Consider the following 24245-nt stretch of genomic DNA (forward strand, 5'->3'; position numbering starts at 1 on the left):
AAGATTAGGACCCAGATCGAGTGCAAAATATGGTTGATTAAATCAAATGACCTTTTAAACAAAATATTCTGACATGTGTATTAACTTCTGTGACAAGGGGGAAAAAATCTTCTAAAACTTTCTCTTTTAGCCTAAAACATGAGTTCTGCCTATAATTTCAATAAAATAAAGCCCCAAAATTATTATATAGACAGCAGCGATCTAATTGAAGAGCACTAGAATGTAACCTGCTAGCAAAATACCTAAAATGCACAAAATGTTACATAGATATGTGTGTGATGCTAATTTCTCGACCTAAAATTTGTGAAGGAGAAATTCTGTAGGTAGATTTATCTTCATTCACTGTTATACTTATATTTTGCAGCAGGCACAATGCGTCCTTAGGCCCATCCCCCCTCCCCCCGCTTTTCAATTTTCAGGTTTGCCACATCTTACAGTTCTGGTAAACTTTATATGCCATTAATTGAAGTTCATATAAGAGGCGGTGTGAACATTTCTTGCATAACTCTAACAACACAAAAGTAATAGCTTCCTCAAATGACTTCTTACTCGCCTTACATGTTTCCTACTTGGTTTAGTCTATTATATCCAATTAGGAAGGATACCGAGGTAATTTACATGATCACACAAAAGTTCTATAGAGGCCACTCATTTTTTCCTAAATCCTTATGAATCGTTATATTTACACCCGTTACAAGACATAAACCCAAATAAGTACTCAACCTGTCAAACTCATTACATATGGCATCTCCCTACATTGTCATATTAATTACTAAACAAACTAAAAATGAATTTCATTGCTAACCTGATAATCCAAATCTCTTGTATGGAAGAGAACAAGGGACCAACTAGACCCCCCACTAGTTTAATCTGTGGTGGTGCAATGTTCAGTTACAAATAGCTCAAAATGTGGTGGTGAACAAACTGGCCACGCTGATGAAGAGAATGAAAACTGTTTAAGTGTTAGCATTAAACATTATATATGTCGAGTTAAGCTCCCACGACCATGCTTTTGGTATTCACAAACAATCAAACTTCGAACACTCTATTGTATTAACAACGGCTGTTTTAAAAATTGCAAGATTCCATTACAATCCGACAAAATTTCTTCAAAAATGCAGCAAATTAAACCACACCCACTATGGCTCTTGCACGGGCACGGGCTATCATGCTAGTTTTATATTAAAATAACAACATTTTAGTGGGAATGAATCCTTATTTTCAAGGAGGCCAGACATGCCTTGCGTTAGGATCTCAAAGGAAACAATAGTGGAATAAGATTTATGTGTTTGTTGTTAGAATTACAAAGTTGATTGAGATTGTAAAAAAGCATGTCCGAGTTGGATCCAGCCCCAGCCCCAGCCCCAGCAGCAGGAGCCGATCCACTAAGCAAGGCATACGGCAGCCTGAACGAGGTCTCCCCTGACCTCTCCGTCCTTCACGACCTAGCCTGTCGTGGCTCATGGCTCACTATTCTCGACAAAGTCATCCAGGCTCGTCCCCACCTCTCCAAACCCCATCACCACCTCACTTACTTCTCCTACAATCTCCTCTCCTTGATCAAACTACGTCGTTTCTCCGATGCCTTGAACCAACTCGATTCCCTCGACCATTCTCTCGATTCCCCCAATTATCTTTACCAGACCTATCCCAAACATTACCCCAATCAATGCGGCTCCATGGTGCCTTTCATTCTTCGTGTTTTGCACGCTGAATTACCCGCTAAGGTTAGTGGGAATAGTAGGCAGGAGACTCTGGATAGGTTGTATGTTTTGTTGGAATTTGTAAGGGGGAAATTGGTTAGTGACATTTTGTCAAGCACCTCGCGTGCGCTGTGGGAAAAGAGGGAATGTTTCGTTATTAATTCAATTATTAGTCATCATTTGAGTTTGAAACAATACGGGGTTTGTTTGGATTTGATTAAGTATTTGATCCAGAAGAGTGAGAGTGATGGTGAGGGTGATGATCATAAGTTGGATCACAGAATGGGTTTGTTGTCGAAATTAGGGTACATACAAATGCAGTACGGGGATTTGGATGGGGCCAAGGCCACGTTTGGGTTGATTGAGAACCAAGTGGATGACAGAGTTGAGTTGAGGAATTTGGTTGGGCGGAATAAGGCCCTGATTTATTTGGTTGGGAAGGATTATGTTTCAGCGGTTAGAGAGTATGACGAGTGTATTGAGAGGGATGGGAATGATGTTGTGGCCATTAATAATAAGGCGCTGTGTTTGATGTATTTGAGGGATTTGTCCGATTCAATTAAGGTGTTGGAAAGTTCGTTGGAGAGGATTCCAACTATGGCATTGAATGAGACTCTTGTGGTGAATTTGTGTAGTATGTATGAATTGGCCTATGTTAATCATGCCGATATTAAGAAGACGTTGAGCAACTGGATTGCTCGTGTTGCTCCGGATGACTTTGATTCGACGTGTACTCGTGTATGAGGTAAAATACTTGCAATTTCATTACAATTGTTTTTTATGTTGCCTTTTTGTTTTTTTCCAGAGTTTACACTTACGTATACAGAAGTTGTTTAAGTGCTCACTTGCTTTAGACACCAAAATGGAATGAATAAGGCTCTCATTAAAGTATTTCACAGTGCTACCAAGTATCTATTGCATCCTGTTAGATGCAATGGTCGCAGTTTAACATGTATCTGGAGTCGTGAGCCTCAAATCCTAGATAGTATTCTCTTGTTTGTTTAGTAGTTCTCGTCGGTATGCATAAGTGTGCAATGTAAGTGTGTTATCACCAACCTGTTCGCTGATTATATTGTTCAAGTAGTTTTTATGTGCCTAATATGATCCAATGTTATTTTCATTTGTTATGTAGTTCTAAGTACAAGGGTTAAACATAACAATTTAGTGGGTTTTTTGATGTATTGCACTTTTGATGAGAGATCTAAATGTATTAGGTTATGTCACAAACTTTCTTCTGATTGGAAAGAAAGGAGCCCAAGAATGTAATTGTTTATATTATATTCATTCTCATGGCCCCATTTTAATTGTGACATAACCTGATTCCGATTTTGTTAGCCAGATTTTGTCTCTGGACGTGGGTGCTATGTTACTCGGACTCGGGTACGGAATATCGGACACGACACATATCCAAGTGTTGGATTTGGAAACTTTGAAAATTGGGGGCACGGGGACACTGTCTTATTTTTGAACACGGGTACGGGGACACATCATAATATACTAGTAAGCAAGTATGGTAAGTTAGACATCTTAACAAAAGTAACAATAAAACTCAAATTAGACATGATTTTGCAAATTAGGCTTTTTCTGTACTTTAATCCCATTCTCCCTTCTTTCGTTTCTCTCACATATATCTTTTGAATTGTAAGTTTGACTCATATTTGATTTTTAAATTGGTCAAAGTGTCCACATTTTAGTCAAAGGATCCGACACGAAATAAGTGTCGTGTCCGAGTGCCCAAGTGTCCGACACGGGTACGACAACCTAAATAGAAGAGTCGGAGTAACATAGCGTGGGTGTAAATTTAGGAGTAAAATTAATATAGTCAAGATCGGAATTTTTTTGAGATGTGTGAGGACCTGTGATTGATCTAGAACATGTTACTATACTGAATGGCCTTACACACACACGCGCGCGCGCGCACGCACATACACACTAAATAATAGCCAATGTATATAATCTTCCTTTCCCTTCCACGTCATCCTTTCCATGAGACAACTCAACCATGAGCTTGTTTACCCCCTCCCCCACCTCTACCAGGTACATACTAATTAATAGCAAATGTATATATTCTTCCCTTCCTGGTCATCCTCTCCATAGAAAACACAACCAGGAGCTTGTTTACCCCCTCCCCTACCACCACCAACATACTAATTAATAGCAAATGTACATATTCTTCCCTTCCCTTCCCAGTCATCCTTTCCATGAGTCCATGAGAAGACTCAACCATGAGCCCCCCCCCCCCAACACACACACACCCACACAACAGAAACCTCAACTATGACTTCTGTTGAAGGCACAGTTGTGCAAATAACTTTGAAAACTGACTAGCTAACAAGAGAGGTGCAAACAAGTATTGTGGAATGATATACTCAATATGATCAACCTTCAATAAATTGTCGACCACTTCATATTCTCAACAATTTCAAAACACTCAGTTTGTTGCTTGGTTTCTTTAACTTAAAGTGACTCTGTATCCTCAACTTGTTTAACCTTCTCAGTTGGATTTTCCTTTGCAATTTTAATGGAGGTACTAGTCTTGAGTACGGCTTGGAAGCCAACACACCAATTGTTTCTCCCCGGATGTTAAAACTGAAGATGTTTGTTGAGCTCATAATGTCGTACCTTCAAATTATATGTGTTCCAACAAGCATTTGTAATTGTAATTGATGAGTCAAACCAAGCAATCTTAATGTGGTTATCCCACTCAGCAAGGTCAGCTCATATTTACATAACTTGTTTTTGACGATGATGAACTTAAGTAGTGCAATAACTTACTTTCATGTTCAAAACAAATAAAATTATCTTTTACTAATTGGTTTGAGATTATATGTGCGTAGGCATGACTACAAACATGGAACGTATGCTAAAAATATGAAGTTTAGGGGCTAAAATATGAAAAACCAGAAGTTGTAGAGGCTAAGATGTCAAATCAGGACTTATACGGGCTGGACTATAGAAATTCATCATTACTGGTATTGTAAGATTTTATAGAACTGACTGCAGTTTCACTACAATATTTAAAGGTATGGATTAATGTTACCCTTTTTTAAAAGACAGCAGCCTCATGTTCCTCAGCTGATTTACTTTATTTTTCCCTCCTGAATGCATAGTACTCCATTGGTGAACCGTGATTCCAGTGATGAACCTTTCTTTTTTTAAGTTTGAAATTATCATCTCCCGGCAGTTAAGAAATTGATGAAAATTCCTAAGCTCTTGACACATCAGAGATGACACAAAAAAAAAAACGAGAATAACAATAAACTTGGGCGGATGAACCATAGAACACCCACTACTCAGAGTGTCTTTTGACCCAAATACGAGACTCAAATCAATGTTGATATCAAATCTTTAAGAAAGTCGTAGTGATATGTGGGTTATATGACTTGTATAGGTAAGAGAAATACTAATAAAAAAGCCTATTGGACAATTATTCATTAACACTTGGGCTTAATATAAAATCTTATAAACCACTAGCCCCACATATTAATATGCAATTAACGGGTGGTCATATCTGTAACAATTACCTTTCAAGTAATTTGGGTATCTCTGTCATGCAAGAACAGCAAGGTACAATCATGTTACATTTTGGAGTCTGAAGTATTTTTTGGTAGAATACTTTTGCATGACTTTCAACTTATGTAGCATAATTTTCACCCGGCATCTGTGTTTCTATTTAACTTATCACCATCATTCATCACCACCACCCAACCATAGGAGTCTTGACACAACTGATTCAACCATAATTATTAGAAAGGTATTTGCATCCAGATTATCAAATAAACTGAATTTATGTCTAGGGGAGTGATGCGGAACAAAGGATAAAGATATTTGTTTTCTTTTCTTTTTTTTAAATTTTATTACTTAAGAATAGATATTGTAATTTATTATGAAGTTTAATTATATTATATATAGATTATTAGGAATATTCTGGAATAAGAAAATGATTTGTTTCCTTCATCAGGAGATCTTAATTACTGGGTACCTAAGTTTAGGTATATACTCTGATATAATGAGATATAACCAATCATTATTGGAAAGACTTTTAATTATAAATGTATTGAGATTGTTCTCTCTTGTGTTATGGGTTGTGATCCATGCTTTTTATTCTCTTCTGTGGTTGATAAGTCCTGGGAGTAGTGATTCTTCACCAGTTAGATCACCTTAGGGTGTGGGTTTTCTGCGGTTAATCCACATTATCTATCCTTTTTTTACTGTAAAATATTTTGAATTTAAATTATGGATAAAATATGGAAAATGACACAAAAACTTTGATACTAGTAAAGTTTGAAATATGAAATAATTTCTTATCGCAAACTAGCGCACCATTTATATACGACCTAAAAAAACCAAGTAGGATTTGTCCGGGCCAAATTGACCTGCGGCCAATGTATTGCACCGCATGCGCCATAGTCCATGATTCTAAGGCAAGCTGGGCGCCTTATGATATAGAGTGCCATAGCATTATATGGCAGATTTGGCGTTTGGCGTCCCTGTGGTGGACACTATTACAACTATTGTTAAAACATTGTGTCATCTTCGTGGAAGGTAGCAAAACGTATGCTTAAAACTTTGGTGCTCCAGGCAAGCCGTCAAGTGTCACCACAAGGATTAAGGGCCACTTCATTTCGACATTTATGGGTCATGAAGATTATAGACAACTTGTGGGTGTCTAAAGGAGAGGCTGCTCTAAAATACTTCTACACAAGGAAGTTTATTTAGGGAGATAAATTAATTATTTGAAGATCGTGAGAGGAAAAATTATATGCCCTATGACAACTTTGAAACTGCTGCAAAGAGTTCTCGAATGTGTTATCAAATTTCAATAATTTTTCTCTCTTTTGTTCTCGAGTTATCTTCAGGGTTAATTCAAGATGTGATCATGTGAATATAATCCATTTCAGGATTCTCTTATATTCTGTTTTGGTAGTAATTTAAGTTGTCGAAGAAGACTCGATGATTGTAGTAAGAAGTCAACTTTTTGTTAGTTGCTCATGTTCTTAGTGTTTCTCTTGGTTTCAACGGATGTATGATTTAAACTCATTTGTCTGTGCAGAAAGTTGCCGAATGCTGCAGGCAGCTATTATCTGTTAAGACTTTCAAAGAGGCTGAATGTGGAGTTACTTGGTTGACTAGTGAATAGAATTCGGTTGAAGGCTGTCAGGCCATGCATCGTATTGTTTTTCCTGATACCATAAAGTATTTGGAAGAGTTGGAATACAAAAGTAAAAAAGTTTGAATAACTATGCGTTTGTAATTTTACAAGTCTGCTCCTATCATATGAAATTTGTGCTTCATTGTTCTGATATGCTAAAAACCTCCCAATTAGTTTGCATACCTTCAGTATGCTCTGTGTTGAGTTTTTGATTCATCTGTGTGATGGAGCAGCAGTTATTCATTTTGTTGGGAGGCAATCTATACTTTCAATCACCATATAAAAGCGGATTGAATCTCTTGCAAAGAAAATGGTTGTGCATGTTGACTGAGATCTTTATGTGATACATTTATTTATTTATTATTACATTATTGTTTCTTACAATATAAACTATTTTTTCCTCTGATGAAAGTTTGACAAATTTGTGGAAGGGTTTGATTGTTTGTTGCTATTATCATCGGTTAATATATACATTTGGAACGTAGTTAGTATTTAATAGAGACACGGAAAGATGTTTAAGGATCGATTTAACAAATTTAGTCAAAAAATTTAATAGCTTTTATACAGCAAACGATGATATTAATTGGTTTTATAATATTGGCTTGTTTCATGTATATCATCTTTAATCTCGGCCGTTGTGGAATCCTGTCGTAAGCCTTGATGTTACCAACTTAAATAAATGAATAGTTCCAGTAAGATCAATCTAGAAGTTTGCAGCAAGCTGAAATTTCGATATTCCATTAAGAATTCTTCTTGCATATCGGTAATGTTATTTGGACCTGAGAATTAGAATCACAGAATACAACCTTGAAAGAATTGAAATTCATCAACAATTCAGTTATTTTTTGAATTTGAAGCACCAAATTGTAGTAATAAGAACGTGGGGGAATAACAAAAAATAACAATATTTCAACACAAACAATTTCATGCACAAGCATTTTTCTTCTTCTTCTTGTCCAATTTATCAAGGGACCGTTTTTGAAGTCCACTTAGTTGTGTTTCCCACACTTTGTTAGACAAGTCTCCTCTTGCATCTTCATAAAACAAAGAATCGACTAAACTCATTTTATAATCATACATTCTCCTCGAATGAGGATCGGAGAGAGTATCGTATGCTTCTCGTATTTCCATGAATCTTCGACTCGACTCAGCTCGACTCGAGGGAGGACAAACATCAGGATGAAACTCAAGAGCCTTGCTCCTATAAGCTTTCTTGATTTCATGAAACCCTACATTATCCTCTGAGCTTAAAGAAAGTAGTTGATAAAAGTTGGGTTTCACTTTGCATGAATTTTTGACACTCATAGCACTTTGCATGGCTTTTGGCAAACTATTTGTGTTTAGTTGTAAAGAAACCTCCATGGTATACGTTTACAGAGAGGCCTTGCGGAGATTAGTGGAATGTTAATGTGTGTGTTATATAGGAGATTAGGAGAGAAGAAATTTTAAAAAAGTAGGTATAGATTTGATATTAACCAATGGGAAAACAATACATGAGACAACACAAACTTAGCTTCACGCGGTTTTGTTGAATGTAAACTTGGCATCAAGTCGTTGTCTAAGGTGTTTCAGAGGAAAATACGAGGTACCGTGCCTACCTAAATCAATATTATCATTTTCATAAATTATATTATGCTGGCTTACAGCAGGTTAAATTTACGTGTAATTTTGAATATTTATTTTTATATTATATATTTTTTAATATTAAATTTTGTTTGAATATACATGCATATATATTTATATGAGAATAATATATGTTTTTAGAATAAAATTTAATTAATTTGTAGATGGTTTGTTTTAATATATTTTTAGAAATATATTAATAAGTTTTTAAAAAACTAAATTTGCTAAAAGATTTATAATAAGTCTAATAAATATATTTTCATGGAAAATTTTAAAATAATTCAGTTATAATCAATGATTTGTTAAAAATATTACTCCCTCCGTCCCCCTGAGTTGTATACATTGGGGGACGGGGACGCGGCACGGACTTTAATGCTCCTGTAAAGTGTAGTTGTGTAATTTATTTTTAAAATTTTCTTTTTCTGAATTAAAGTTTGGATGTTATATTTTTATTCAGAAAAAGAAAATCTCAAAAATAAGTTACGGAACTATATTTTATAAGAGCATTGAAATGTGTGTCGAGCAGTTGAAAAGAAACGTATACAATTAAATGGGACAGAGGGAGTATAAGATAAACATACTGGTCAACCGGGTGAATACTGGGTTGCTGGTCAAAATATTTAATATCCGAAACTCAAATATTATAATACGGTTTGGAAAGAGCTCACCTCGGTGCGACTTGTATCCCATCTCCCTCTTTGAATAATGAAACATTGAACAACATATGTAAAGTGAGAGTATCGAATAGGGCTCGAGTTCGAACAAAAAAATTTGATCGTTAAGAAACTTAAGTCGAGTCGAGTTTTACTAGTGTTCGACTTGTAATCGACTCGAGCTCGACTCGGCTCGTTAAACTCGAACTCGACTCGACTCGCTAAACAAAATATATATGATTTTTAAATTTTTAATGTGTAAAAAAATATGGATAATGAAATGTAATTTTTTTTCATTTTGATATTTTCCTAATATCATTAAAATAACTATATCTTAACATCCTTACGGTTAAATTGTCAATAATTTTTTTGAGAAAAAAATATAACATCAATTCAGAACCAGACATATATAAAGTACTAGTTATTTCACTAGTTGATTATTAAAATTTCACATCAAATATATTTTTTGTTTTGTGATATTTTTGTAAAATCATTAAAATAAGAATATCTCAACATCTGTGTGGTTGAATCTTCAATAAATATTTTAAAAACTTTTTTAATATTAATTATTTTTTTTAAAAAAATCAAATTATGGCGAACGGCTCGACTCGAACTCGATTCGACTCGAATTGTTCGCGACCAACTCGAGCTCGACTCGGTTCTTAACGAACTCGAGTTCGAACAACAAAAAATGATCGTTTACCTTATCGATCAAGCTAGACTCGTTTAGCAAAAACTCGAACTCGAACTCGACTCGCAAAAACTCGACTCGGTTCGTTTACAGCTCTAGTATCGAATATCCATTAGCTTTTTTAAGTGGTTAAAAATGATTCAAGCATTTATTTTTTAAAAACCGCACTGGTAAAACACACACAAATAAAAATGGGAGGAGTATTCACTATTTCTTCATCTCACAAACATTATAGAATTTGAACACACTAATAAAAGATTCTCTAATTATACAGGTGTGCCAGTGTGCAGTAAGCATCTTTGTAGATTTGTGAGTAAATTACGAAGCTATCAACATATTTTATATTTGAGTTTTAGGAAAGCGGTCAAATTTCAAGTTCATAAACTGGCTTTAGCTAGTTGAGAAGCCGCGCGTTGCGGTGGCCTATAAAAATTACATTAATAATTTAATATTAATATTTATAGAATAAAATAATTTTGTGGTTGTCTATAAAATGTATATTAATATTTCAAAATTAATATTTGTAGGATAAAATAAATTTTATATTATAAAAATCTTGATGTAATATCAATACTAATATATAAAATTGCAAAATTGGAATATAATTCATGGTGAAAAATTGAAAATAAATTTATACACGTATTAACAATTTAAAGCACGACGAATCTTAATTTTATTTGTGTTTTTTTAAAATAATCATGTTCTTACATTGTCACCTTCCTCCAATTTTTTTGATTGATTGAGCACAAAAACATCTAACTTAAATCCGTGAAATAGCATCTATAACTACCCTTACTTGTAACAATTTTTATTTTTTTAATACTGTATAAACAGTCTTCACTTAAAAGTTGCTTAAACGGAGCAAACAAATTATGCATGAATAATTTTTTCCTGCGTACAAAGTAAATCATATAAAAATTAACAAAAACAAACATATCCGACGAACAAAACAAATATTATAAAAGAATAACCAACAGACATACATCACTAATAGTTAATTTATTAATATCATCCATCAATATTATGTCAAGACTATTCTTTTCCCGTGTTTGGATTTGTCGACTCCCACATAACGGTCTATAACTAACTTTAAGAGAGGTAGGGTTGTGGTAATAAAAGAGAGAAGGTTGTGTTTAAATGATCCAAAACCCTGCAATGTATAGGGGTATTTATAGGTACAGAAAGACTTATGTGCTACTCTTTCTCATAATTAAATAATCAGAAACAAAATCAAATTAAAATTTTCAAGCTACTATATTCCATAAATAATCTGAAACAAAATCAGATTTTGAAATTTGCTTCTAATATACCCGAAACTAAAAAAGGTAGTTCTAATTTTTGATATGTTTTATCTAAAAATTCCAGAAAATTAAAAAAATAGAACGGAGCGATGTGAGAGGCGCCACCTACACGCCCCTCGTTTCTCCTTTATATAAGTATATTGATTGATTTTTCCGTATAAAATAAATATATGTGTTAAAAGAATTTTAAAACGATTGCATATTCTATTTTTGTTTTCTTAAATAATGACTAACTCTCATATTAAAAATAATCCGTAATCGGCATTTATTAAAAGACCAATATAAAATCTAACTATTAAATAATAAATTCAACACGACCATCATTTAATATAAAATCTGACTATTAAATAATAAATTCAACACGACCATCATTTAACAACAAAGCGTCGTCAATTTCTACGCCGGCCAGCTTTTTTCTATCGGATAAGTAGGAGCCAGAAACTTTCACAGGAATCGTCAAGAACAAAAGAGCTGTTATATTTTACTAATAGTCAAGAGCATCGTCAACGTCGTTGACTATAATTGTTCGCTAAATTGGATCTGTAAGACATTATGTAAAATTTGCTGAATCTGTAAGACATTTTGCTTCAATGGTATTGGTTATATTGGTTGACTATAATTTAAAAATAGTATGTTATTAATATTTTAAATTGTTAAAATAGAATATAACAATTCAATATGGTAATAAATGATGTACAATCTTTCTACAGATTCCCTTACAGACCTGTAGAGGTTCAATAAATTTAGTCATCCATAAGAGGTTGGCTAAATTTATAGACAACAGCTGAGCAGCTGAAGAAGAAGTTTTTGAGGCACTATTCACATTTGTGTCGAAGATATAAGAATAGCAAAACTCTGATTCATTACAGACAAAGACCGAACGAAAAGTTTGGGAGATTATTTGGCTCAGTTGAAAGAAGAAACCAGATTGGTGACTAATCTTGACAAGGTTAAAGGTGCAGGTTCTTAGACCCCATAAAAAGTAAGAAGCTTCGGTCCTCTCTTTATGATATATCACCCAAGTTTTTGTATGATAATATCTGTGTGGTAAAAACATATGTAGGAAGATGGAATCTATAGGTAGTTATAAGGACAACCGTAGGGACAATCGATATAGCTCCTAGTCGGATAATGAATCAAAGAAGAATGATAGATTCGACTCTAGAAGAGATAATCGGGACGTTACTAAGATTAATAAGTTAGTCAAACGTAGGAGAGATAGAGATAAAATGACATTCACCCCCTTAAATAGTCATGTCTCGAAGAATCTAAATAAAATTAAGGGTAAACCTAGCTTCGTTCGGCCCCCTAAAATGAAGATGCCTGATATCAATATCACGATCATCATCAGGGTAAGGGACATAACACTTACAAATGTTTCCACCTTAAAAAATTGATTGATAAAATGGTTAAGGATGGAGATTTGAATTAGCATGTGAATGATTTAAGGGATCAGTTAGGCTTTAAAGACGGCAAAAAAAAGCTCCCGAGGAGTCCGAAAGGGAGGTAAGGACCATATTTGGTGAGTCGGTCCTCGACAAATATACTAAAACTGCATGACCTTCAGTTAGAAAATAAACTTTTTTCAATGAAAAAATTTCCTTGTGACAACTATTGTATTCGATACAATTCATCATACGTATATATACATCCTCTGACAAAGAAACCCATTTTTTCCTACGGTAAGAAATGAAATGCTAGAATGAATGAAAATTCCAACAATAATATAATGCGTTTTTCATTTCTTTTTTTTCAAACTTATTCATCTCAACCAAACACAAAATATTTTGCATTGCACTGCAGCACTGGTCTGGGCTAAAAAAGAAGCGTGGAGAATGATTCACTGAATAACTTGAGTTCCAAAAGTCAAAAACTCATAACGAATACCTTCCTGCACAAATTTATTTTATTTGCCAACGGTAAGTGATATGTTATGATACCAGGGATCCAGCTGGGAAACTTTACCATATGCACAAAGATAAGAATAAACTTTATGGGGGGTTTAATTACATAGTGCAACTACAGTATTATTAATATACTGTTTTTTTTATATATCTAATGGAATAGTAGTGTACTGGTAATTACCCATTACCCCTAAAAGGTGCTAGAGACCCTGTTATTATCACCCAAAAACAGCAATTGCAGTGCCTCACATGACTTGACTTGATATAAATGTATACAGCACATGGAATTACATAGAGTACTAGTCATAAAGTAGTAGTAGTACTTTTACATAGGTCTAGTCTGCAGGCTGGCTAGTCTGAGATTTGTCTCCCCATCTACTCTTGCTCACATCGACTAGACTTGGTACATACATTAATCCAAACTCTTGTGTTTCATTCTCTATTGGACGCTCTGTTGTTGTATGAGATCTTTTGTCCTTCCTTCACTCAAAGTCATTCATCAAATAAATCATCAAGTTCGTCATAATGCGGGACCGTCTTATTTTATTAAAGAAATGTGACTACTGCAAAATTTTGTGGCAAGTGAACAATAATTTTTAATTTAATAATTTAGATAATTTAATATTATTTGTAATTTCGTAGATATAAAACTACAACTACAATGATAAATGATCTTTCAAAGTAATTACATAAATTTTGCTAATATCAAATTTCAATAGTTAAAGTAAATCAAGTTTTTTTTTTTGCTAAACTAAAGTAAATCAAGGTTTTCAACTTATAAGCTGAAGAGCTTCCTTCAAAGTAGCAACAAATTACTATTATTCAAGTGTTTTATACAGGAATGAAGTAATACTATGTGGGTGTTTGTCAACCACATTTAAGTTGGGCTTCTCGGCTTATAAGTTAGAAGTACTTATTCGTACCGTTTGTGTAAAAAGTCAAGAAGCACTTATAAAAAGCTAGGAATGCTAGCTTTTGTTTCAGGGCTTCTGCTTATTTCCCAAACACTTTAATCACTTATAAGTCTTATCTTGCTTCTAACTTCTACTCCACTTATTTATTTTAAACAAGAAGCACTTATTTTAAACTCACCCAAACGGCCCCTATATACTTCAATAACTTATAAATTGATACAGGACAAAGAGATTCCGTAACTATTAATCCTACTTTGGAGTTTTAATAATTAGGATTACAGTGCGGAGAAGCAGCAATGCTTAACCTAAGCCAAGGTATAGCCCGTATAGGAGGATCAGAGGATGGAAGATGACTTGTTTTGGAGTAGAAGAAAGGAGGTGGGAGGGCAGAGTCGGAATAAAGGCGGAAGAGCTCTGGGTGGTAGCTAGGTGTACAACAGTTAAGAGCAGTGATGAGACGTAGGACAGGACAAGACTATGTACAGCAGGTAATAGCCTACACCTATATCTTTCCGCTCTACAAATCATCGTTATCCGGCTAAGTCGATTAAAAAACATAACTTCATTAATTATTTTAAAATTATTTTTATGAATAAAAATATAAATTATAAACCTTTATTTATTAAAAGAACATTTTAAAATTATAAATGAAAATATATATTTTAATCAATTTAAATTACGTGAAAAAATTAAAGTGATAATTAAAGAAAGACGATGGAGGTATTATTACTACAAAATATATTAATGGTCTCCCCATGACTTCTCTCTTTGTGGTTCCTCTTCAATTACATGCATTCCAGCTTTAGACGTTTTTTCATCATCACCCACAACCTCAGCTCCGTTCTTTTGAGTCCATTTCCAAACTAACTTAGTTTGGAGTTGGTTTTGCCGATCTCAAGTACAAAACATATATTAAGCAATATAAATAATATAAAATAATACTACAACTAAAATTAAAAAACTTAATAATTAATAAAAAGGCAATCTTATTATCTGCAATTAACTTTGAGCTAAGTTGCTTGTTGTGATCTCGTTGGATTATTCTCAAAAGACAATTTTGTTCAACAGGGAGTTTAGAGATTCCGAAACGACCATATCTCTTTCTTTTTATACCTTGAGTTCGCCATGGACATCCAGAAACAACACATTTTGCCTCATACAATGTTGTAGTACTCTTCACAACATAATAGTTTTTGGATTTTTTGATATATATCTCTTTTATTGCACAAATAGCAGTTTGCTTATCTGCAAAACACTGACTTTCAAATAAATCATTTGTAAGTGGATTAAAGTTCGGAATAAAACCTGGATTATCATTATTGGTGACATCTTCTGTTGCAACTGTCTAAACGACCGCATAATACGTTTTTTAGAACACTGTTTTAATTAAGTACTTGTTTGTTAACGGGTGTACGGGAGAGAGTAAGGCTCATCCAATTTAACCAGAAAAAAACTCAACGTCGCTGTGTTCATTATCATTCTCTGATCGTACTTGAAACGCACATACAATATACATGTAATTAGGTTTAATTGTTATTATAGTGTCTGTTTGGGCACAACATTTCTTAATAAAAGATCAGTTTTTATTTTTCTTGACATGCTGATTCTTTTACGAACAATTTAGTCATTTACAAGTTTTAATTTACTTCTCGAGAATGTATATAATCTGCTCAGAGAGCAGCTGAATAGACTTGCTACGACCCAAATGCATCTTCGTAAGATGGTAAACAAAACATATCTGTATTTATGAAGAGCAGCAACTTTAGTAACAAAGTCAAGATAAAAATGAAGTTCGGAGAGAAGGGAGGGCAAAAACTTTTGCAGGACAGAGCCAGATGGTCCCAGATAACTTCCTTTAATTGTACACCGGATATCATCACAGGACACTAATTAATTATTATTTTTATTGATCTGTATGTACTATATCTGTGATAGTAACTAATCAAATGAGATAACAATAAATTCAAAAAATGTGCATGGCTTGTGCTCTCTAGCTTTTGTTTTTCTTGATTCGTTTGTGTAATTAGTAAGTGTATTTTAAAAAAATTGAAAATGCTAACTTCTCTGAGAGCTTCTATTTTTTCCCCCAAATATTTTGAACGGTTTCGATGAGTTTAAAATAAGTGTTTCTGGCTTAAAGTAAAAAAATGAAGTAAAAGTCGAAAAAAATTAATACTTACAAGGGATTAAAGTGTTTTAAAAATACGTAGAAGTCATGAAACAAAAACTAGTATTCTTCTCTTTTTACACGTACTTCTTGACTTTTTACATAAATGATACGAATAAGTGCTTCTAAATTATAAATTCAAAAGTCGGGTTTAAAAACCCGGGTCAAACACCTCCTTTATTAACTTTTTTACTTCTCATTTATGACCAACTTCTTTATTTTAAGTAAGAAGTGCTTGAAATAAGTACTTCTTATTTAAAGTAAAGAAATGAATTACTCCCTCCTTCCCATTTTAATTGTCCTGTTTTGACTTTCAACGGTCAAATTGACTAATTTTTGACCAAGTATATAGAACAAATTTGTTATTATTTTAAAAAAGTAAAAGTTACATTTTATAATATATTGTATGTACTTTATAAAGATATAATTTTTTTAATTTTTAGAATTGTATTATATGTGTAAATTTCAGTCAAAGTTTGGTCAATTTGACCATTTAAAAGTCAAACTGGACAATTAAAATGGGAAGGAGGGAGTAGAAGTTAGAAACAAATTAGGACTTATAAGTGATTAAAGTGTTTGGAAAAGAAGTAAAAGTCATGAAAAAAAGCTAATAGTATTCTCAGCTTTTTATAAGTATTTTTTGACTTTTTACACAAACGACATGAATAAATCCTTGTAATTTATAAACTCAGAAGCAGGGCTTAAAAGCCCCGATCAAACATCCACAAAATCTGATGTAGTAAATGGGTGTTTTCTTGTTATGGACAGTACAAATTTACAAATTCAACTCAGTTTATAATTAATATTAAACCATTCATCTTAAATATTGCTTTGCAAATTAGATAAGTGGTCCTGTGTCCATTTGTATGACATGCAGTATATAATCAGAGAGCAAAAGAGAATTTGAAAGAAACGGAGCCACAAGACAGGTGAAGTTTATTGGTGTGAAGAAGCACATGTGGGAGCTCTGCATCTGCATGGTATGGGCAATATGAAATATATCAGATCACCTCTCATTTTCCAAACAGTTCACCTCTACCAACAAACCAAGCACACATTAAAACTACTCTTTTCCAAATTTCCATTTTACCTTTTACTAGTCCATCCAAGTGAATTAAAATGATCCCACGGCCACACTGTTGCAAACATATCACTGTGCTTGCAGATTTTAGACCAAATCCTGAAAGCTTTTTGCACCTTTTGACATTTTGCAGAAAAAGACCTGCTTGTCACTTTCTGCCATTGCTTTGGATTACTCCCATTGACCAAACAAGATCATCTCAAGTCTTTTCCTTAATGCATGATTAGATTTTAAAAAACATTTGACCTTGGACTCGCATGACACATCACATGCATAAAGCTAAAACTAGTGTCGTAAAAAGCGGAAATCGGACTTAATCGGTGAAATCACGAAATAAGGATTAATCGGAAATTTAATCAGTTCGATGAGCTATGGAACAAGGATTAATCGGTGATTAATCGTGATTAATCACCTACTTTTAGAACAGAGGCTGAAACTGAAATCTAAATTTTTTTTTAATGCATATTTTTTGTTGAGTCGAGTTTTTAACGAGTCAAAACCGAGTCCGAGTATTTAACGAGTCGAGTACAGTCAAATAACAAGAAAACTCGATTCGACTTGTTAACCTTATCGAACATTGTTGGTTGTTGGAACCCGAGCTCGAGCCGAGCCAGCTTATTATTGTCTATTTCTGTCTATATTAATAAGGAAAGCCGGTTGCATTATATTCACAATAAATTACACGATTCCTTTGCAGGAGCATTTCAGATAAATTATTATTTTCTTTTCAGTATTGATACTCTGAGACCACAAAAATATAAGAAAAATGAACATGTTCATATATATATTTATGTTGCCTTGAGCTACATATAGTGGCTCTGGGAAACACAGGAGGTTTTACACAGATTCATTTGAGAAAGTAGAAGAAACATGGAAGGGAGAGGAAAGAACAGGAGAGAGAGAAGTCCAGAGAGAGACAGAGGGAGAGCCAGTGTGCAGATACAGATGCATGAATCAACAAGGGCAATAACAAGGGTGATGAAGCACCCCCCTCCAAGTTTGAAGAAAGTTCAAGTTGTTTATTATCTCTCCAAGAATGGTCAGCTTGAGCATCCCCATTTCATTGAAGTTACTCATTTGGCCCATCACCATCTCCGTCTTAAAGGTACGAAACACCGACCCAAACCAAACATATCCGGTATATCTTACTCTCGTAAACACGGTCTCAAATAACCCACTAAGTGCATTTCATATCTCTCTCAAATTGTTTTGAATTTTAAATAGTGTTTGCGTATAAAATTTAGATGTTTTGGAGCGGCTGACAGTGTTAAGGGGTAGGAGCATGCCTTCACTTTACTCATGGTCTTACAAAAGGTACTTACATTTACACTCTCTGCTCTTATAAGTGTCCAATTAGGTGTAACATTATATGTATAATGTAATGTTTACAGAAGCTATAGAAATGGGTATGTGTGGAATGACTTGGCAGAGAATGATGATATAATTTCGCCATCAGAAGGAGCTGAATACGTCCTCAAAGGCTCTCAGCTTATTGAAACTGCTTGCACTGGTCAGTTCATAAACCATTTTAACTTGTACCAAAATCTACAACCTTGGGAGTTATTTTACAAGATGAAATCACCAAATTTATCACTATTGTTATGCTCTGCTTTTATGGCTTTAGGGAGGTTCTGTTATGGGTTCTTGGATGTTAAACTTTATTAGGAACAGCTTTCGAAGAATTTAAAAAAATCACAACTAATCTTTCCTTCTGATTAGCTGTAAAACTTATACATATACCAAAATGGTCAATTTGGAGAAATCAGTTATTCAGTTTCATGTTTACTCTTTAGGTAGAGTAAAGAGTTGAGAGTTCTCTGTATGTTAGACTCTTTACAAGGGTTTGCTCAGCAAGTTCAACTACATTGAGTCTGGCTCCCTTTGATGTAAAAAAGTGGAGCAATTTTGTGCATTTATATTCTTATTGCTCATGTAATTTTTCCATTGTTTTCAGAAAAATTTCACCACCCTCAAGTAGTAATACTCCCGGAACCAAGCACCTACCATGCAAAACGCAAAACTCTTGTACCAAAACGACATGGTGACCCGCAAGAATTTGATAACAACATTGCTACTAGATATGAAGATGATGAAGAAGAATACTTTGATGAGAAAACAACTTACACAGCTCCAAACACTCCGTATTCTCGATGTTCTATTGGTGTCTCCACAGATGAAATTGAACTTGACCAACAAAACAAAACAGGCCACAAAATTTCAAGCCCTGAGTTAGCTAACCACAACTCCTCCCCACCATCAGCCACTTCATCTTCACTTTCCGACAAGGCCAATGACAACTCGAAGCGATTTGAGGATGGTGACATGGTGGGAACCGAGTCAATACTCAGTCGAAACTCAATGCTGTACAACCTTATTGCCTGTGGAGGGTCAGTGTCATTTAGAGGGAAGAGTAAGGTCCCAATTGTCAAGGAACAGGCGGAGTTGGGGAGAAAGAGTAGTAGTTTGCATAAAGGGGTGCTTAAAAGTGCAGTGGCGACGAAGGTGGCAGTGGTGGAAGACGAAGATGATCAAGATGAGATACGATGCATGTCTGAAAATCCAAGATTTGGGAATTTACAGTCTGAAGAAAAGGAGTACTTCAGTGGAAGTATTGTGGAGGCAATATGTGAAGATGACCGAGTTAAGGCCGTTCCAATGCTGAAAAAATCAAATTCCTACAATGAAGAAAGGTCCAATTTTAATCTCAATTTTCATATAATCTACAATGCTTTCCCTATATCATCTCATAAATATTTGAACTTGTTCTGTCACAAAATATGTTTTTTGGTATAGATGCATATCCACTAGCTAATTTGTTGAGTTTAATTTGTTGAGTTTGCAGGAGCTCCAAGGCTTGTGGTGATGTGGTGGGAGAAGAAAAAGACAGCAAGAAGAAAACAGAGAAAGAATGTGGTAAAGGAAAATGCCTTCCAAGAACAAAGAGGTCTTCCACTAGCTGTTTGTCATCTTTCATTTGATATGTTAGCAAGGTTTGCTACTTAATCACAGATTTAGCAAGAAATTACAACTTTCCTTGTAAGATTTGGCATGTGTGGACTTCTGAAAAATATGGGATTTGCAATGGTAGCCCCACTAGTCCAGTAGTCGCAAGAATTCAACTAAAGAATAGTACTCTAGTATGTATGTCAGGGGGTGTAGAAGAAATTTATGTCAGGGGGTGTAAAAGAAGTTTCAAGATTCCCTCTGTAACTGTTTGTCTTATGCGCCAACTTTAACACCTCTTATTCCTTTATTAAATTTCATTCTGTGCTCATTCTGTGTTTTGAAAATGGTCATATACTACCACTAGTACCACTCCCATATGAGAGGCCAAGCAGGGGAAGTGTGCCCGTTTGAACCGATTCTGAGATAAAACCTGAATTTGAATCTCATACACTGGATTTTTAATATCAAAAATCGCAACCAAACTTCGAGTTCGAACTATCGGCTTGATTTCAACTACGAAATTGTGTAATATTTATATCCGAATCAAATGCAGGGACGGTTTTGTAAAGTTTGTTCATGATGTTATTTTATGATTGCAACTTCCATAAAATTATAACAGGGTCATCGTAAAATTTAAAATTGCAAAGTGTATTACAAAATTTCAGTTGATACCTACAGGAAGAAAGTATTTTAGATTTAGATTCGCCCTGGTCATAAGAATTAAATGATGTTAGTAGTGTATATTTCTCTGTTCACAAAACTCTATTAAAACACATCTTATTGTTCTAACTAAAGTTATATACTTATACTCCCTCCGTCCCAAAAAAGTGAGCTGGTTTGACTTTCACATAGATTAAGAAAAATGTAGTAAGTTTAGTTGAAAAGTGGGTAAAGTGGTAGGACTTATCAATATTTAATACTACTAATAGATTGGAGATAGTGGAGGAAAGTAACGAGTGTAATAGTATTTACAGTATTTAATAAATAGAGAGTATATATTAGAGAGGTAGTGGGTGTAATAGTGAAATGTAGTGTTTAAAAAAAGAATAAGAGTCATATAAAATGGGACGGAGGGAGTACTAGATAGCCTCAGGGGCATAATAGACTATACATAGACAATAACATACTCCCTCCGTCCCTCCCATTTCCTATCAAATGGGTTGGGCACGGAGGTTAAGAAATATGTATACAGTAGGGGAAAAGAGAAAGAAAAATGGGTAAAGTGGTGGGATCCATTGATGGGTTGGGCACGGAGGTTAAGAAATATGTATACAGTAGGGGAAAAGAGAAAGAAAAGTGGGTAAAATGGTGGGATCCATTGATTTTTAATATAGTAAAAAAAAAGATAGTGGAGTAAAAGTAGTGTGAAAAGGAAAGAAAAGTAGAGAAGTGGTGGAGTTCATTGACTAATTTTGGTAAGTTTTCAAATATAAAGAATATGGGACACCTCAAAAAGGAAAGTGTAAAGAAATGATTGGGACATAGGGAGTAATATTTTCTAACACTCCCCTATAACCTCGAGCATTGTAGGACACATGATATTTTAACTGCCCAGCTTGTTCCTCGTGATGCGTATTCGACTTCCAGATAAGGATTTTGTAAATATGTCTGCCAGTTGGTTATCTGTCACAACAAAGGTGGTGCTTATATTTCCTTCAAGCAATTTTTCACGAATATAATGACAATCCACTTCAATATGTTTGGTACTCTTATCAAAAACTGGATTTGAAGCAATATATATTGCTGCCTTGTCATCACAATATAGTTGCATTTGTTTTTCAATTTCTTTACCCAGCTCAATGAGTAATTGTTTCAGCCAAACTAATTCACGAGTAGTATGAGCCATTGCTCTATACTCCGATTTAGCACTACAACACGCAACAATGTGTTGCTTTTTGCTCTTCCATGACACCATATTTCCACCAACAAATACACAAAAACAAGTTATTGATCTTCTATCAAATGGAGAGCCTGCCAATCAGCATCTGAAAGGCTTCTATATCAAGATGACCTCTTTTTTCACACACTAAACCAATGCCCGGAGTTCCCTTCAAATATTTAAAATACGTACTACTGCATCCATGTGAGAAATTCTTGGACAACTCATAAATTGACTTACAACACTCACATGGAATGCAATATATGGGCGCGTTATGGTTAAATAGTTTAATTTCCCCACTAGTCTCCTTTAACTCTCTATATTCAGATAAATAGACCCAGCTTCCTCTACCTTCATTAGCTTTGTCTTAGGATCCATTGAAATTTCAACAAGCTTGCATGCGAGCATGCCAGCTTCACTTAAAAGATCTAAAGTATACTTTCTTTGCATGATAGACAATCCTCTTAAACTTTCGGCAATCTCTATTCGAAGAATGTATTTCAATCTTCCAAATCTTTGGTTTGAAACTGATTGCTTAAAAAGCCTTTCAATTCACTAATTCCCTTTTCATCATTCCCAATGATGATAATATCATCTACATACACCAACAATAACATACTTCCACTCACGGCATGCTTATAGAAAACTAAGTGCTCCACTTGACACCTGATTAGACCAAACTGAATGAGAGCATTTGATAATATGTCAAACCAAAATCGAGGAGATTGCTTTAAACAATATATTGATTTCTTCAGCTTGCACACTAAATCCCCAACTCCCCCTAAGCAACAAACCTTGGTGGTTGCTCCATGTATACTTTTTCATCCAAGATTCCGTGTAAAAACACATTGAAAACATTTAACTGATAGAGAGTCCATCCCTTGGTAGTCGTTGTGGATAGAAATAATTGAATAGAAGTCATTCGGACAACCAGAGAAAATGTTTCACCATAGTCAATCCCATAAGTTTGACTATACCCTTTAGCGACAAGACGAGCTTTATAACAACTAATCGAGCAATCGGGATTGTTTTAATGGCGTAAATCCATCTGCAACGACCAACCATATTCTTCCCCTTCGGCAACGACATCAAATTCCAAGTATCATTTTTTTTCAAGTGCATCCATTTCATTATACATGGTAGCTTTCGATTAAACTTAGTAGAGCATCAGAAAGTTTATTAGGAATATGGTGAGATGAGATGGTTGCTATAAAAGCTCGAAAATTTAATGAGAAAGACTCATAAACAACATATTGAGACATGGGATAACGAGGATTAGGACAAGGTTGTCGTTTACCTTTACGAAGGGCGATGGGCATATCAAGATCATCAGATAAGACAGGCTCTGGAGTCAAATCTGAGTCATTTGGAGAGTATGTTGGTGAGAATGGTTCTTGATGTTCAAAGACATGTACATCAGGAGATATGACCTGAGCAGGATTATAACACACACTTGGTTCATTATTTACTATTTTCCTTGACATGATGTGTTCCTTGATAACTAGAGGAGTAGAATTAGAAGATACGGGATAAGAATTCGGAATACATGCATATCGTAGTTCAATGAGTTCTGTATCAGACGAGGTAGATGAAAAGAAGGACTCAGTTTCAAAAATTGTAACATCACGGGAAACAAAATTCCATAGAAGTTGAGGACTATAACATTTATATCCCTTCTGAGTTCTTGAATATCCAATGAAAACATATTTGACAACTTTAGGATCTAATTCACCTAATTTAATATAAAAGAGTAATATACCTAATTTAATATTGTATTTAGTCCTTCCCTGAGAACGAACTCTTCACTAAATTTTACTGCAACGGTAGCTTAAGTTCTGTAAGTTATACATAATTGTCATGTTTTAAATTCTATAGATGCATAGGGCTATAAAATGATCCAGGCGAGACCGAATACCCCTCTGCTCAAGTATCGGATCATATTATTTTTAGCTTGTTCAGATTTGGGCCCGGGATCATTTTATTCGTATATAAATCGATCCCGGGTATTTGAGATCTGGATCTGAACCGAATATGATCCAGTATCGTATTGTTTACTTTTTTAACCGTGTAGTTTATGATCTATTGAATATGAGCCGGATATGATCCACTAACATTAAATATCATTATTATTTAAATTATTCAAATAATTATCATTTACTCTAAGTAAACATAATATTATAAATATAATAATTTTAAATTAAAAATTTATAATTATATGTTGGTATATATCA

At 34.3% G+C, this 24245-nt stretch overlaps 3 protein-coding genes across 3 annotated transcripts; 2 read left to right on the forward strand and 1 right to left on the reverse strand.

Annotated features, from left to right (window-relative positions):
• Window positions 1–1134: 1134 nt before the first annotated feature.
• Window positions 1135–7035, forward strand: LOC108210517 (uncharacterized). Its single transcript, XM_017381842.2, has 2 exons — window positions 1135–2448; window positions 6757–7035. The coding sequence occupies exon 1, from the start codon at window positions 1332–1334 to the stop codon at window positions 2445–2447; it is 1116 nt and encodes a 371-aa protein (XP_017237331.1). The 5' UTR covers window positions 1135–1331; the 3' UTR covers window position 2448; window positions 6757–7035.
• A 744-nt stretch (window positions 7036–7779) lies between these two features.
• LOC108212654 (chaperone protein dnaJ 20, chloroplastic) lies at window positions 7780–8217 on the reverse strand. The gene has a single exon (XM_017384375.1). The coding sequence runs from the start codon at window positions 8215–8217 to the stop codon at window positions 7780–7782; it is 438 nt and encodes a 145-aa protein (XP_017239864.1).
• A 9678-nt stretch (window positions 8218–17895) lies between these two features.
• Window positions 17896–20463, forward strand: LOC108213152 (protein SOSEKI 2). Its single transcript, XM_017384891.2, has 5 exons — window positions 17896–18294; window positions 18434–18503; window positions 18581–18699; window positions 19144–19879; window positions 20032–20463. Exons 1-5 carry the CDS (start codon window positions 18060–18062, stop codon window positions 20165–20167), a joined length of 1296 nt encoding a protein of 431 aa, XP_017240380.1. The 5' UTR covers window positions 17896–18059; the 3' UTR covers window positions 20168–20463.
• Window positions 20464–24245: the final 3782 nt, after the last annotated feature.

Source organism: Daucus carota, chromosome 3 (assembly GCF_001625215.2).
Source record: "Daucus carota subsp. sativus chromosome 3, DH1 v3.0, whole genome shotgun sequence".
Lineage (NCBI taxonomy): Eukaryota > Viridiplantae > Streptophyta > Magnoliopsida > Apiales > Apiaceae > Daucus > Daucus carota.